Source organism: Tetrao urogallus (assembly GCF_951394365.1).
Source record: "Tetrao urogallus genome assembly, chromosome: 2".
NCBI classification, from domain to species: Eukaryota; Metazoa; Chordata; class Aves; order Galliformes; family Phasianidae; genus Tetrao; species Tetrao urogallus.
Window position 1 is genome coordinate 12,138,004 of NC_136814.1, and position 16,981 is coordinate 12,154,984.

Sequence of the window (16,981 nt, forward strand, 5' to 3'; positions counted from 1 at the left end):
TGAAGTATCATATTGGCTTTCGTTTATTAGTATGTTAATGAAGTGGCATGAACTTTGGATATAAATATATAAGTGGAGAGTTTGATTGCATTGGCTGGAGAAACTAGTACTAAAAATGTGATTTTGGATGTTCTGAATGATGCATATCTATATCATTATGCATATTTGCTCTGTATAGAAAAGAAAATCCTTAAATTTGACAGTTAGTCGAACTTATCTGGGTTGATAGTGAAAGATTTTCATATTCTATTTAAGAGTGAATTGAATTGATCGATATCTTGCTCTTTACTGTGTTATTTTACTGGTTTAAATTCCTTATTTTTTTCACTGGTAGTGTTTAAACTAATTTCATCAGTTTCTTGTAGCTGGCTTTTAATAAAGGTGAGAAAATGAAGTTGAGATAAATACAAATAACGTAATACAATTTTTTTTTTAATAAAAAACAAAACAAAATGAAATCTAAAAATCAGTGTACTAAACTTGTCAGCTATTTTTCTGATAACATATTTAGTCACATAGGAGCCTGATGAATTTGAAATAGGGGACAGTGACAAAAAGCAGCAGAGTGGTTGGACGCAGCAGGATAGAATAAGATGAAAAAAACCTGGTCTTTGTTTCATGAACCTCTCCTAGCTGTAGAGTATAGAGCTCTGAAAATGCAGTGCATACAGGAGAAAGTGAACACAATGGTAACTGACCAACTTGTCATTCTGCAGGGAAAGGAAAATGGAGTTTTCCTTAAAACCAAATCTTTTTTTTTCGCTGCACACTGATTTCAAATAAATAAAATAGCTGCGCTGGTCTCTAAGAATGCACTAATCTGTAATCTCTTGGAGAGTGTTCATAGGAGCAGATTATATGATTTAAATGTGTGTACTCGTGTGTGTGAGCTCAGTCCCCTGTATTTTATTGAGTCTACTTGAATGCATAATGTTGTCAGTTTCTAATATGAAAAAGGAGTGCCAACGTAATCCCAAATAAGGATGTCTCTTCTCTGCCGGTGTCGTAATTCTTGCTGCTGTTTGCAGCCAATAGTTTGATAAGAAGTATAATCTCTTTTCCTTTTCCCTAACTGTAGGTGCAGGTTATCATTCTGAATCCAAAGCTAAAGAATACAAGCATGTGTGCAAAAGGGCCTGCCAGAAGGTATGTCTTGCCATCTCCATAGTCCTGCAGTGGGCATGTAAGAAGCGTACTTGGGAGCTCTGTCTCTTTGGTATGAATAGACGTACTTTGGTTTAGCTGCTGTGACTGAATGTATTTCTAGAGGAAAAAAAGGAGTAGCAACAGCTAACATGGCTACTATTCAGACTTGGTAGAGTGCATGGAGGTGCAGCAACATTGTCATTTGTGGTGGCAAATACCACACACCAAAGAAAAAGGAACTGGGGAACAGTTCATAATTCACAGGGTGTTCATAAGAGTTTCCTGTGGCTCTGGGATTTCTGGAGTTGAATGTAGTGCCCGGATCTTTCTTCGTCAGTGTCCAGTCTTTTTGGAATTTATTTTGACTAGCATCCAAATTGCTCAATAAATACAAGAATTTATAGAATTGCTTTTTTTTGATGGCTCTTAACTTGTTAATGGGAGGGGAGGTAAGAAGGGCAGAAACAACAAAAAACAAATGACCAAAGAAACAAATTAAGTTTCCAAAACTGTAAAAGAAGCAATGAAAAGATTTTAATTTCCATTGAAATATATATTTTAATCTCTTCTGAGAACTTAGCTTTGGAGTTGGCAGCTTCTGTGTGCTAAGAACTGAATGAGAAGCTGGAAGACTTATCTCCAAAATTTCTAATGCCTTTTTCTTTCTCCAGAGAGAGCATGCTGGGGCGTCTGGCAGGCCTTTCAGAAGTGCTTTTCAGACTTGGAGTCTAATAATTATTAACACTTCATCTTGCAGTTCTGTGTCTCAATCCTAATACCAATGTAATTTTGTAATGAGAAACTTGAAAAATCATCCAAACTTAACATCAGCTTCCTTAAAATTGTGTGCTAGCCCTGATGATACTAATTTTCCAGCTAATTATGTGTGAGATGAGGTTGTTTGCTGTTGAATGCAAGTCTAATTGGAGATTCTGTTTGGTTCCTTAAGTTCAGTAGCCAACATTAATTACTTGTATGAAGAGCAAACAGTCGCAGGTTTGTTTTTCTACTAAAGATGCAGCCACAGTTGTTGTCAGGTGATTCCCTGAGATAACTTGAATGTAAGGTCTTACCAGTCTGGATCTGGGCAACAATACTGTGTATAATATATATATTATATATATATATATATTATATATATATATTATATATATATATATATATATATATATATATATATATATATAATATATATATATGTATATATAAATTTTTTTATAGTGTAGTATATATACTACATACTATAATATAAAAAATAGGCTCTAGAATTATTTGTGTGTGTGTTTGAATGTGGATGCACATATAAAATCTGGAGATAACACTCTCTTATATGATTTGTTTCATGCGTTGGCTTCCAGGTGAGGTTGATAATGTTCAATTTCTTGACAGTTGCCATATATAGTATTAGAGACTGTTGAATCTTGGAAGGAAAATTAGGAGCTCCCTGACTGAATCATTATGTTTAAGGATGCAGTTATAAGAACATATTTTGCTACAGATTTGATCCTGCAAAAATCTGTTACTAAATGCAGCGTTGGAATATCTGATTTTTAAAAAGGCATGAGATCTATCCTCATGTGGAACATGCCAGCTTGTTTTTATGTCCTTTTAGATCTAATCCTAATTTAATGAATATTCTCTTTCTACAGATCTAGGAAAACATAGGACTTAGCTGCAGAATATTAGAATTTCCTAATAATCAACTGAAAATTCTGTTTTACAGGCTATCGAAAAGCTACAGGCTGGTGCTCTTGCAACAGATGCAGTGACTGCAGCACTTATAGAACTGGAGGTACGAATTTCTGACTTTAGTGAAGGGTCCCTGTGAAGGAAAATAGGAGTAAAGCTAAAAGAATTTGTGAGATGTAAATGGGGAAGTTTAGTTTCATGCTTGTTCCAGGTCCGCTAATCTCACATGGCAGTAATGACTGAAAAAGCAATTCTTTTTCAACTGCTAGCAGTCATTTTTCCTCTCCAACTTTACTAGTAAAGAAGGAAGGCGAAGTAAACATTGTGCTGTAAAAATGTGGTGTTGAAATTTATCGGCATATTCTCAGAAGATTAGCAGTGGATTTGCTTACACATGTTTGGAAAGTGTTAATTAATGTACTTGATAGGGTTAGCTTAAGGCAGGCAGTATGTGCTTTAGTATGTGGTAGGCGTGCTGACTAGGTGCCAAAACTTCAGTCATACTTTTAACTTGGCGAGCTTCTTGGCTTTAAACAGTAATTGTGGTCTCCACTGAACTGTTCAAAAATGCTTTCATGTGCTATCTTAAACATTAAAGTAGATCTAGATGAGAGAAAAATATATCTCTGTGTATATCTATGCATTATAGAAACATAGAATCATAGAATCCTTAGAGTTGGAGGGAGCCTTTAAATGTCGTCTAGTCCTGCAATGAACAGGGACACCACAGCTAGGTCAGGTTGCCCAGGGCCCAATCCAGCCTCGCCTTGAAAGTCGCCAGGGATGGGGCATCAACCACATCTCCAGGCAGCCTGTTCCACTGCCTCACCACCCTCACTGTAAAAGACCTTTTCCTTATATCCAACCTAAATCTACCCTCTTGAAGCCATTTCCTCTTTTCTGTCACCACAGACCATGCTGATGAGTCTGTCCCCTCCTCTCCTGTAGCTCCCCTTTAGATACTGAAAGGCCGTTCTCAGGTCACCTTGGAGCCTTCTCTTCTCCAGGCTGAACAGCCCCTACTCTCTCAGCCTGTCCTTGTAGGAGAGGTGTTCCATCTGTGGGATCATTTTTGGGGCCCTCCTCTGGATGTGCTTCTGCAGGTCCACATCTCTTGTGCTGAGGACTGCACATCTGGATGCAATAATCCAGGTGAATTCTCACCAGTACAGAGTAGAGGGACAGGATCACCTCTCTTGGCCTGCTGGCCACCCTTCTTTTGATGCAGCCTAGGGTACAGTTGGCTTTCTGGGATGTGAGGGCACATTGCTGGCTAATGTCCAGCTTGTCAGTACCCCCAGGTCTTTATCGGCAGGGCTGCACTCAATCCTTTCATCCTCCAGCTAGTATTGGTAGTGAGGATTGCCTTGACCCAGGTGCAAGATTTTGCATTTGGATTTGTTGAACCTTATGAGGTTCTCCTGGCCCTCTGCTTGAGCCTCTGTAGGTGCCGTCTGGATGGCATCCTGTCCATCTGGTGTGTTGACCACACTCCACAGCTTGGTGTCATCAATGAACTTGCTGAGGGTGCACTTGACCCCACTGTCAGTATCATCGATGATGTTAAGGAGTATTGGTCCCCTGAGAGGCGCCCCTTGTCACCAGTCTCCATCCAGACGTTGAGCCATTGTCCACCACTCTATGGTGGACAGTCCACCCATCAAATCCATATCTTTCCAATCTAGAGAGAAGGATGTTGTGGGGTATCGTGTCAAAGGCCTTACTGAGCTCCAATAGATGACATCAGTGGCTCTTCCCTTGTCCATTGGTGCAGTGACACCATCATCCAAAGCCACTAGGTTGGTCAAGCAGGATTTGCCCTTGGTGAAACTATGCTGGTTCTTCTATCTCTCCATATCTTCCGTGTGCCGTAGCATAGCTTCCACAATCTTTTCTGGCACAAGAGATGAGACAGATAGGATGGTAGTTCCCAAGGTCATCCTTATTCCTCTTCTTAATAATGGATATGATGTTGCCTTTTTTCCAGTCACCAGAGGCTTCACCTGATTACCATGCCTTTTCAAGTATCATTGGGTGTGGCTTGGCAACTACATCAGCTAATTCCCTCAGCACTCTGGGATGCATTTCCTCGGGACCCATGGATTTGTGGATGTTCAGTTTCCTCAGGTGGTCACAAACCTGATCTTCTCTTAAAGTGGGAGGAACATTGCTTCCCCAGTCCCTCCTACCAAACATTTGAGGGCTGTGTGACAAGAAGTTATCAGAGAAGATGACTGAGAAGAAAGGTTTTCAAGTATCTCAGTCTTCTTGTCTGTTGTTACCAGCCTACCTTCATCACTCACTGGGGGGAGTAAGCCCTCCTGGACTTTCCGTTTCTGGGTGAAGTACCTGTAGAAGCCTTTCTTGTTCTTCTTGGCGTCCCTTGCCAAGCTTAGTTCAAGCCTTGACATTCCTGACCCTGTCCTTACGCAGCCCAGCAGCTTTTTTATACTCTTCCTACAGTACTTGCCCCTTTTTCCACTGCTTGTGCATTTTCTTCTTGCTCACCAGTTTGACCAGCAGGTCCTGGTTCAGCCATGCCAATCTCTTGCCTTCCTTTCCTGACTTGCTGCACCTGCGGATGGAGAGCTCCTGCGCACTGAGGAAAGCTTCCTTAAAAATCTGCCAGCTTTCCTACACATCTTTGCCCATGAGGACAGTTTCCCAGGGTGTTTTTTGTTGACCCGCTTTCTGAAGAGCTGGAAGTCAGCTTCGCTAGAATATAACGTCCTAATTTTTACTCGTCTCATATCACTCTGGAGCATGAACTCAACCATAGCATGGTCACTACCAGCCTCCAATCCTGATGTGTGAGTCAGTTCACTTGTATTGGTGAGCAACAGGTCCAGTACTGCATCCCCTCTGGTGAGAGCTTCTATTACTTGACTCAGGAAGTTATCCTCAATGCATTTCAGGAGCCTCTTGGATTGCCTACAGCTCACCCGGCTACTTTTCCAGCAGATGTCTGGGTGATTAAGGCCCCCAGTAGGATGAGTGCTTGCAATCGCAACGCCTTCTGTACCTGGAGGTATAAGGCCTCACTGACAGGCTCCACTTGATTGGGTGGCCTGTAGCAGGGCTCCCTTTGCTGCCTCAGTCTTTAAATGTCACCCATAGGCTTTCGACTTGCTCATGAAAATCAATCTTATAAATCGCATTCATGAATAAGCTAACAGAATCTGCTCTTGTTCCACAAGATTCTTTTGTGATGAGGCTTCCCACCTCTGTGGAAAACATTTTCTCTTTTGTGCTGTAGTTTTTATCATATTCCTGAGCTACATAAAAGAAAACACATTTTAAGAAACTTGGCTGAACAGCTGTACGTCTCCTTTCAGCTGTGCCTAGGGTAAATTATTTTCTGGTTTTGCTTTCCCCCGAGAGAACCTTCTTTTGCTGTAGTATATTTAAATATTCTGAAGTGACATCTGTATGATGTTATGGCTGTAAGATGAAGTTAAAGCATATTTAGAGAATTAATCTGATCGGCAAACTTTTTCTCCTTTTCAGTCTTGCCTACTGTTCTGGTGATGTCTGCCATCATTCTACTGTCTGTTTTTATAATTGTCCTAGGTGGTATTTGGTTGATATAGAACGCAGTACAGTGAATTTATCTGAAATATTTAATCACTTTTACATTTTGTTAGAATTTTTAATGCTATATTCCAAAACTCTGTAGCCTTTGAAAGACACACGCATCTTTTCATGGAAATGCTGCAAAAGATGATTTTTTTCCCTCAGTTCCGCTCAATTACACAACTCCTATTACACAGAATTTCATCTAATCCAAGAGGCATCACTTCAAAGACTTAGAGAGGCGCAAGACTTGCTCTTGATCTTTTATGAGCAAGCTGACAGTTTACTTGCGGTATGCTGTCTGTTTTTTGTTTTATTTTTGCAGGCTCCAAATGTAGAGTGAGCAGCCTTTCTTTGTTGGACTTTATGAATCTCAAGTGAAATAGGGAATAGATGAAGGTATAATTAATGCTAATAGTTGTTAGAGGAAAAAGTAGACTACTTGTGCAAAGCAACTTGAATGCCTGACCCAGAATACTGTTAAAATAATGGTGCTGGTTTGCATGAGCATCAGCTGTATTTCATAAGTTGAATAAAGGCAGTTATGTTTGCTAGTTTGTGAACTCTGTCAATGCAGAGAAATAAATGAACGTGTTTCTTTCAGCTTTTGATAATCAAATAGTTCTGGACAAGGTGCTTCATAAGGCTCATCATTTACACTGTCTGCTTGATCTCAGAGCTGTATTCACGATCCCAGAACCGTTTGTTTTTATGCTTTTGCTGTCTGCCGCCATATGAAGTCTGAATTCCTCTCGAAACATAAAGGGATTTGGGCAGATATTTCTTTTCTTTTAAAAGCTGCAGTTTACAACAGAACCACATGCTGATTGAATTTACAGCTGGCTAGAGGAACAATGTGCAGTTTCAAGCTTTTCTTTGAGTGCGGAGCACTTCAGAGATTCTAATGTTCAGGTATTGGAAGCAAGAACAAAGTTTGTTGTAGATGAAAATTTTCAACTTTCTCTTAGTGCAGCCTAAGTTTATTCATACTGTGTGTTTATTGCTTGGCTCTTCCATCTGTCTTCTGTGGAACATTCTTTGTGAGTATCATTTAAATTGGGAATCGATGTGATTATGGAAAGTGGTTATCGCATTTTGAGTTTGGGTATCCTTGCTCATAAAGTTGCCCTATTTGCATTTTTTTTATGTCTCAGTCAAAGGAATGGAAAGCAAAATTTGCAATGAGATAATTTGTCTCTCGTTTGTTGTTTTTTTTTATGTTAATTTTAGAGTAAATAAGATTTCAAAATATGGAATCTTACTCCCAAGTGTATGCATTTGAAGCTGAAAGCGCAAGCATTGTTGTAGTAAGGCAGTCACCATAGATGAACTTTAAATGAATGTTGAACTGGAAGTTGTTAATTCTAGTTAAAGACTTTGCTATTTGATGTTTTGCAGCAGAGTGACTAACGGTAGATTACGACAAAAGTGTTCTTGAAAAACATTTTAACTGGTTTGATTAAAAGAGACCTGACTCACCCTAGTAGACTGTTACTTCTTGTTACTGAATTCCCACAAAAGAATTTTATAATAACAGTGTGTAGAAAGAAATGCCAGTAGGCTTTGAAATCCTTTTAGAAGTTGCAAATAAACCTTGACCAAAACTGTATCAAAGATGGATGGGATGCTCTTTAATGCATGTCAAAAACAGAGCAGTTTAACTATTTGTCTAGATGTAATTCTGGATTATTCATATTGAGCAACTTTTTCAAGCTTTCCCCATTAACCACAGCTTTAGTACGCCTGTATTGCTGCCAGAACATTTTAAAATACATCTTGAAGGAAGAAGGGTTCTGAGTTGAAAACGATATCCTCGGTAGCGCTTAAGAGTTTTTATGAGATGAACTCACATTTGAAAATGAAATTCTTGTTCCATGTCTTGATGCTTTGTATCGTCTCCTTACTACAGTTTTAGGTTGTAAGCCTGAGACACCTAAGTGATGGTGTAACTGCTGTAGTCTGGAGTTAGCAGTCGGCTAAACCTGCTGCTGCTTTGTGGTCTGCCACCTTTCCAAGGTCGGCATCTTGGCACGTGGGCAGCACGCGTCTGCACAAAGGTGTAATGTTAAATCCAACATGCAGCACTTCTTATTTGAGAAACTTGGATCAGTAAGAGCTACAGGCAGAGCTAATAAAAGGTGGCTTACTTTTTAACTAGGACATTTACTAAAAGTTGCTTGGTACTCTATGGGAAGTATGATTTGTTGTTTGAAAAACCTTCGTACCATGGTAATGATGGTGCTTGTGTTAGTGTTTAAATAGAAATTTTGCACAGTGAAGCCTTGTTCGTCTCATTTCCCCCCACTGCAAGCAAGACATCGAGGCCCTGGAGTGGGTTCAGAGAAGGGCGACAGAGCCAGTGAGGGGTCTGGAGCACAGGCCTCATGAGGAGTGGCTGAAGGAGCTGGGATTGTTCAGTCTGGAGAAGAGGAGGCTCAGGGGAGACCTTATTGCTCTCTGTAATATGTGAAGGGAGGTTGTAGTGAGCTGGGAGTCAGCCTCTTCTCCAGTGTAACTGGTGATAGGACTAGAGGGAATGGCTTCAAGCTGTGCCAGGGGAGATTCAGGCTGGATGTTAGGAAATACTACTTGTCTGAAAGAGTGGTCAGGTGCTGGAATGAGCTGCCCAGGGAGGTGGTGGAGTTCAAGGAATGTTTGGATTTTGTGTTGAGGGAAGTGGCTTAGTGAGAGCTATTGGTGATAGGTGGATGGTTGGACTGGATGATCTTGAAGGTCTTTTCCAACCTTGGTGATTCTGTGATTCTGTGTGCAAGGCTGTAATCATAGGCTTATGATTTTAACAAAACATATGATTCTGTTTGCTCCTGTGTCATACTTGAGAGTGTCAGAGGTAAACTGTGGTCTCTGTGGAAGAGATATTTGCTCGTATTGCAAGGCTTTTACTTACAAATAAGTGATTATCTGAAATTGTTGTGTGATTGTGATTTACATTAGCACATTATTACTCTTGAGATGTATCACACAGAAGAGACTGTAAGGTTTCCATTGTAGTAATTTAAAATATAGCAAATTGCTCTTTTCTGATGTTGCTGTGGCATATTTAAAGTACTGCAGCAAGAATGTACACTGTAACACATCACGGTCATCATATTAATTATGCAGAGGTTTTGATAAAATTTGATCTGATTGTGGCCTCACGGTGCTTTGTTTATATTTTCAGGATTCTCCTTTTACAAATGCAGGAATGGGTTCTAACTTAAACCTTCTGGGTGAGATAGAATGCGACGCCAGCATAATGGATGGGAAGTCATTGAATTTTGGAGCAGTTGGTGCACTGAGCGGTATGTTAACTATGTGTTATAAAGCTAACTACTGATTGAAGTGCAAAGACTAATTTTGTTCTTTTTTGTGAAGTTTTTGGAGGGAGTGCCATTGTAGCCCCACTTCATGAATTCTTCCCTCTGTAAACAAACAAAAGGGAGAGGGAGGCATCCTCACTTCCTGAAATACTGCTTAGTGATGTTGCAGTGCTCTGTCTTAGTTCACTGGTAGTCCTTTGCAGAATGATGAATTTGCATGATGAAGAATTCATTCACTCAGAGGGTGTGTGTTTTCTCAGAGGGCTTTGAAGAATTGTAACCTTATAGTAAAATGCATATATATAAAATACAAGCATTCAGATGACAGTATTTGTTTTTGTTACCAGGCTCCTTGAAGAATTTACTGTTACGTAATTCAGTCATAGAATCTCTTACCTTAATTGGTCAAATTGAAGTACTGAGGAACTAAAGTTTCCTTTGCAGTGTTACAAAGGTACACAGCCTCTAAACTAGGGCTGCTTTTTATTCTTGCAGCTTCTGATCTGTCAAGCTGTTTGCCCCGACATAAAATTCCTCTGTAGTATAGTTTTTTTCATTATAATCCTCTCATGGGATCAATAACATTTGGATTTCTAATTTGTGAAACTATTACAAGGCTACATGAACATGCATATAGCACTTATTTAATCTGAGAATTAATGTGCCTTTCATTTTTTTTTTCTTTTGCCAAGCTTTACCTTTCAGTACAAAACAGTGCCAAGCAGGGATCCTTGAACTTTTGTCATAAGTACTTGAGAGCCTTAACTGTTACTCTGGAATACTATTGAATAGCTTTTCTGAAAACGTTTCAACCTTTGTTCTTTATCCTAGGATTGTTCTAAACTGTGTTAATAACTTCCTCATGTAGATATAGATCTAAAATAAATAGTAAAATTAAGTGTTTCAAGGCTTACTTGTTACGAAATGTATCCTTCCAACCATGGAGAAGGAGGAAATGAGGGAGTGAGAAAAAGCTAAGCCTGAATCCTATAATCCCTGTTCTGGCCTGATAGATCCAAACAAAGCTTTTTCCATCTTGAAAAATTAATACTCATAAAACATCTTTGGTCTGTAGAACACCACTGCTTTAATTCTGAGATTTCTGTGGTAGGGAGTCACTCCTAATATTTCAATACCCTTCTTTCTTTAAAAAACAAAACCAAATGTTGATTAGAAAGTCTTGCTACCACTGATAGGCCACGAGAAGGAACAACTGATTTAATGTTATTAAGCTGAAAAATAGCATCACAATGTGTCTCTTACTGAATTACTGAAGCACTGGAAATGAAAGGAAGCTGACTTCCATTGCCAAAATGAACCCCACAGTACTGCGTGGAAAATATTTTAATGGTTTGTTCCCATTTTTTGCTGATTTTTCAGGAATCAAGAATCCAGTTTCAGTTGCAAATAGATTGTTGTGTGAAGGGCAGAAAGGAAAACTCTCTGCTGGCAGAATTCCACCTTGGTAATTGCTTTGTTCTGCTTGACTTTACTTTAGTCTTATATCTGTACTGCATGCAATATTTGAAGGCTTTGTCTTATCAACGGAGGTTTGTGCTGTTTTACATTACATCCTTTTGAAAAGAAGCAACGTTTTCTTCTCAGATCTTGAAACTCAGTGTGCCTTCGATGCAGCTGTGAGTAGAACTGTTGTGGATAGATAGAGATATCACCTTGTGGGGTTTTGTGTCAAGGTGACTGCTTTTAAAGTTATGTCATACCGAATGAATGATTAATGTTTATAAATATCTAAAGGGAGGTAGGATGCAGATGGATGAGGTCAGGTTCTTCTTGGCAGTATATGGCGATAGGACAAGGAGCAGTGACCTAAAACTTGGACACAGGAAGTTCTGTACAAACATGCGTGGCAGAGCACTGGAATGGTTGCCCGGAGAGGTTGTGGAGTCTCCATCTGTGGAGATATTCAAGGCATGGCTGGATGCCTCCTGTGCGACCTGTTGGAGGGTACCTGCTTTAGCAGGAGGGTTGGACTTGATGATCTCTTGAGGTCCCTTCCAACCCTGCAATTCTGTGATTCTGTGTGAATTCTGAAGTTTTTGTTATATCGTTTTGAAAAATCTCTAAATACAGCAAAATTAAAATGAAGTTCTGCAGCCTTTGCTTTTGACAACTTTAAAAAATACATAAACTTAACTGGCTTTTGCCTTTATTTTGAAACTAAATTGTGGAAATACGCAGTGTTTAGTTAAAAACTATTTTAAATATAAACTTGTTAGCATGTATGAAAACACTGAAAATGTGCTTTGTTGAGACTGATGTAAGTTTGAAAGAGGAAACTGTTAAATGCATAAGAACTTTAAATATTGTTGTATCATATTTGGAAAGTGTCCAAGAACTGTGTTGGAACTGACTAATCTTGGAAGCATCTTATTTTTGTTAGCAGTTCAGATCAACCAGCAGGAGGCTTGAACTTAAGCAGTTGCCTCAGTTATACCTGTTGGGGAAATTTGCTACTGTTTGCTGAGAGATTGCAGTATTTGCAGATGTATTAAATCAGCACTTACATTGTTTGAAATATGTATATTTGATTTAGAAATTTTACTGTTCATACTTCTTTCTGTAGAAGTGTCCCAATAGTCAGTCTGTATCTGGATAGTCTGGTATTCCAGTTTATACACTGAGGAAAAGAACTATTGCAGTGTCCATAATACTGCAAAGGTAGGTCATAGAGTGAAAAAAGTACCCCCAAACCAACACACCAACAAGCAGACTTTGCATTTTTGTTTTCTTTATTAAAGGAAGAGGAATCATAGTGAGAACTTCTTTTTCAGAGAAGTTTACCAAGGGATATGAACTTAAATATTAGTTGCTGCCAGTGGCTTATTTCTTCAGATATCTGGAAAAAGCTAGGGCTTATCCAGTTACATTAAAGAGGGTGTCAAAGGAGGTTGTTGTGGTTTTGGTTCTGTTTGCTTCCCTCCCTACCCTCCCTCCGTCCCTTCCCTACTTCCCTCCTCTCCTCTCCCCTTCTCTTCCTTTCCTTTCATTCGTGTTCCAGAACTAGAAGCAAGCATTTGTGTTTTACTTTTGTCTGTAATCGTGGCAGGGAAGAGCACCTAGGATAGTTGTGTCCTATTTTAGCGTGTTTTCTGTAACTTCATGACCTAGTTTATGTTTGTAGCTATTATTTTTAAAATAACTGAATGAAAAATAAACTGTATCCCCTCATCCCAAAGGACGAGACAGAATCTTTCAAACGCTGTTTTAGCACTGTCTTGGCTAACAGGCACTTCATAAGACAAGGGAGTTAAAGCTCTCTAAGTTTGAAGTGAACTGTTGACTTCAGAGCCAACGTTTTGGGCCTTACTTACCCTATATGTATTTTCATTTCTTCTCTGTTTTGAATTTGGAATATGTATCTTAATAGAAAAAAAGGTAGCTAGCTTAGAAACAGTCTGTAGCACTGTAATGCTTTAATAGATGCTCCTGTATGTTCAGGGCATCGCAAGTTTGGAATGGATCTTATGTTCATTGTAGGTGATGATTGTTGACAATTTCATGCCTTGCCTTTTTGGCAGGGTTTGGTGTAACATATTTTTGATCTGGGAGTGAAATACATTGCTGCGCAAGCTGAAAAAATATGTCATCAAGTAGCAAGAAACAGCTGCATTATTGTCATTCCTCCCAAGAGTTAGGGTTTTAATAACTGATTTTTATTTGTAAACATGTGAAAGTTTCATCTTTTTTCTCATGGGCAAATACTGTGGTGGGGAGTCTCTTAAAGAAACTGCAAAGCCTAAGAATCCGTCTTGCTAATTAAACCTGTTGGTATAGACAGCTTCTGTAGCACCATCTAACTTAGCTTAATGTTTTCTCACCAGAATGTTTGGCACGGGACCACGTGAGAGAAATTCTCTGACTGTGAGATTAGTGACAGTGGCACTGTGGAGAGTCTTGTCTGCAAAAGAACAGCTGGAGACAGTTAGTTTGGCCTGGTTACCACCATTCAGCACCCATTTGTATAGGGACAATTTGAAATGGTACTTCTCTGATTTTCAGTAATTTTAATGAGTGTGAACTAGTTTATTCTGAGATGGTAGGTTCACTGGGAAGGAGTCATCAGGTGTCCTGATTGCTGTATGTATGTAGTTTACTGTGAATTGCTCTGTAGTGTGGGTTATTCTGGAACAGTATCTCCTCTTCTGGTTTAAAACACAGTCCTGCTGTGCAAATTAAAATTCAAACATAGAGAATTCCCACACGTAAGCATGCATTTGTTACAGCTGTTCTAAGGTCCTTGAACCTTCTCTCACAGTTTATTCAGACTGACGCTGTCAGAATGTTCTCTACCTCTGTATGAAGGAGTAGAAAATACCAAACTCTTCAGTGTTACATGTTATCCTGTAAGACATTCTTGATCATTGTATGACTTAGAACACAATTACAGTTGCTTAGTTACGTGGTCGGTGGATCATTGGGAGTGGTCTTTGGTCCCAGAATAATGGATTAGTTGCTTTCTAGTAACAGCTTTAAAGTTTTCTTCTATTTCATATGTTTCTTAAAGGCAGAAAAGCTTATTTAGAACTGCTTGCTCATACTTCAGTTATGTAAGAATTGCAAGATGGTACAAATAGACCTAACCATCTTACTTTTTTAGAACTCCTTGATACTATTGATTTCAAAGTACGTGTTAGTGTCCCTTTTTTCAGTATTAATATATTAATCTTTACAAGAAAGAATCCCATGTTTGTATGTTCTCCCCTTTGGTTACTGCAGCATTTTGCAATCATTTTATTCTCGTCACATGTAGTGCCACAGATGGGATATGTGTAACTTGCAGGATATGAGTAACTTGCAGGGAGGAGCATAGTCAAGAAAGTGCCAGGGTTGAAGACTTGTACCAATTTTCTGATCTGTATTTTCTATGTAAGAGTGATTTCAGAGTGATAGCTGCATTTTAGAAGAAACATTACAAAATGAGTTTGTTACGTTTAGGATCACCTTCATCTTTAGTAAACCTGACTTTCTACTGTTGCTTCTATTCAGCTCAGTGTAGCTTGTCTTCATACAGCCCACATTAAGGGCTGCTCTTTACATCAAACAGGCATCAGGATAACCACGTTCTTGTGAAAACTTGCCTAGAAGGGCCATTTTTAGAGTAATTTTCTATTTTCAATTAATGTGCTCTGCTTTTCCTGTATTTGGAAAGCAGATCTGAACACCACCTTCTTGTTGGGGAGAACTTTTTCAACTTCTTTGTGTTTTGAGCTTGTAACAACTACAGAGTATTCATCTTTCTTACAGATGGATGAAATGAACTTTTATCTCGTTTGTGTAGAACCAACTTTCAGAGCAGCAAAGTCATTCATCTTTTTGATTGTTTTTTTCCTTTGGAAAATTGTATTTTGAACTAGTCTAAAAGCTTTTGAGACTTGGTGGGGCTTTGGCTGCTTTGTATAGCCCACTGAATTTATTCTCGATTTTTCCTCTCCCCCAACTAATCGAGCTTGGTTGTTTTATTAACTTGGCTGTTAAGTTTTATTTTTATGCCAGCTGTGAGTATTACCTGTTCATTCTTGCCTGCTGCAGCTCTTCTCCATGAGTACATGGACATTTCCCATGGGCCTGCAGTAGTTCCCTAGTGTGTGACTGCTGGTTCCCACCCTCACACCATCCTACCATCTGTGTCTGTTACAATTATTTGTGTTGCTTGTTTGGATAATACAAAGATTGCTTAATCTTGTTCTGATTATAAATACTTGGCTACTTGGTGGATCTGAGTTCACACCGTATGTCCCATAGGATTCTCTTACCAAATGTCTCTATCAGTTTGGAGGATAGGGTACAGGTGGCACAGGTAACGACTACTGAGGTCTTGATTTTTTTTATTATTCTAACTCTCTTGTGATTATGTTGTATTTTCAAGACATCTGAAATTGAATGATTAAAATAAAATTTAAAATAAAGAGTGGGTGATTTCTGTGGTGAAAGGAGGCCTCAGTTAGATATCAGCAAGTGTTTGCTTCACTAATGTAGCTATTCATTGGGATCAGAACTGGAAAGTATTTTGTGTCCACCTGGTATGAGGGAAATGAATCTGGGAATTATGGACACAAGTGTGAGCAGAATAAGAGTCACGTTACTTAAATGTTGGTGCATCTTCAACATTCTGGGGTGCTTCTTTTTGTACTCTGAATACTTGTGACTATTTTTGTATCTCTGAGTGTAAAGCAAGCAATCGTGAGGTATCAGGAAAATGAAAGGTTTCTGACTGATTTGTGCTATTTAAGTTATCATATATTAGACCCATAATATCTGATGGTAGTACTGGAGCACATCCAGTGGAGGGCCCCAAAAATGATCTCTCCTACAAGGACAGGCTGAGAGAGTTGGGGCTGTTCAGCCTGGAGAAGGGAAGGCTCCAAGGTGACCTGAGAACGGCCTTTCAGTATCTAAAGGGGAGCTACAGGAGAGGAGGGGACAGACTCATCAGCATGGTCTGTGGTGACAGAGCAAGGGGAAATGGCTTCAAGAGGGTAGATTTAGGTTGGATATAAGGAAAAGGTCTTTTACAGTGAGGGTGGTGAGGCAGTGGAACAGGCTGCCTGGAGATGTGGTTGATGCCCCATCCCTGGCGACTTTCAAGGCGAGGCTGGATTGGGCCCTGGGCAACCTGACCTAGCTGTGATGTCCCTGTTCATTGCAGGGGAGTTGGACTAGATGAGCTTTAAAGGTCCCTTCCAACTCTAAGGATTCTGTGATTCTCCTTTTTTCCACCTACACTTCTGCTCTGTGTAAATTACTTTATTGGACAGGAAACACTTGTTCACTTCTTGAGAGCGTGTAGTTGATGGGAAACTTTTTTTAATCAATGGAGACTACTATTTACTGCAGTTTGGCTACAACTTATGTTTCTCTTGGATGCTACTGTGAGTGAGAGGTTGTTTCTTGATAATTACCTTATTTAAAAGGAGATATTTTCCCAGTACCCAGTAACTTGCTCTGCAGTATCTTGCAGCATGAAAAATATTCCTCCGGAGCTGTGCTAACAGTAGTAAGAAGTATGTGTTTAACAATTCAAATTCTTACCTAGAGAAGCTTTCTTTTTTAAACTTCTTTAATCGAAGACTGAAAACATCTCTTATGGTGGTTATGTCATAGGGAAGATGGAAAATAGTGCTGCAAAATACTACATATTAAAAGCTGCAAGTGTCAGATACAATGCTATCAAGAAAACTTGCAACAGGAGTAATGCCAACAAATTTTCTATAGCAGCACTGTTCTGGGGATTG

General features: G+C 39.3%; 1 protein-coding gene across 2 annotated transcripts in view; it reads left to right on the forward strand.

Annotated features, from left to right (window-relative positions):
- TASP1 (taspase 1) overlaps positions 1-16,981 on the forward strand; it is a gene marked incomplete at both ends in the record, with an annotated part of 72,093 nt that overhangs the window by 206 nt on the left and 54,906 nt on the right. Inside the window, 4 exons of one of the 2 annotated variants that reach the window (XM_079532506.1) lie at positions 1,078-1,146; positions 2,870-2,938; positions 9,590-9,710; positions 11,109-11,193. In XM_079532506.1, the coding sequence (XP_079388632.1) occupies positions 1,078-1,146; positions 2,870-2,938; positions 9,590-9,710; positions 11,109-11,193 (344 nt within the window). The remainder of the gene's footprint in view (positions 1-1,077; positions 1,147-2,869; positions 2,939-9,589; positions 9,711-11,108; positions 11,194-16,981) is intronic. The other variant, XM_079532507.1, reaches the window with a different exon arrangement.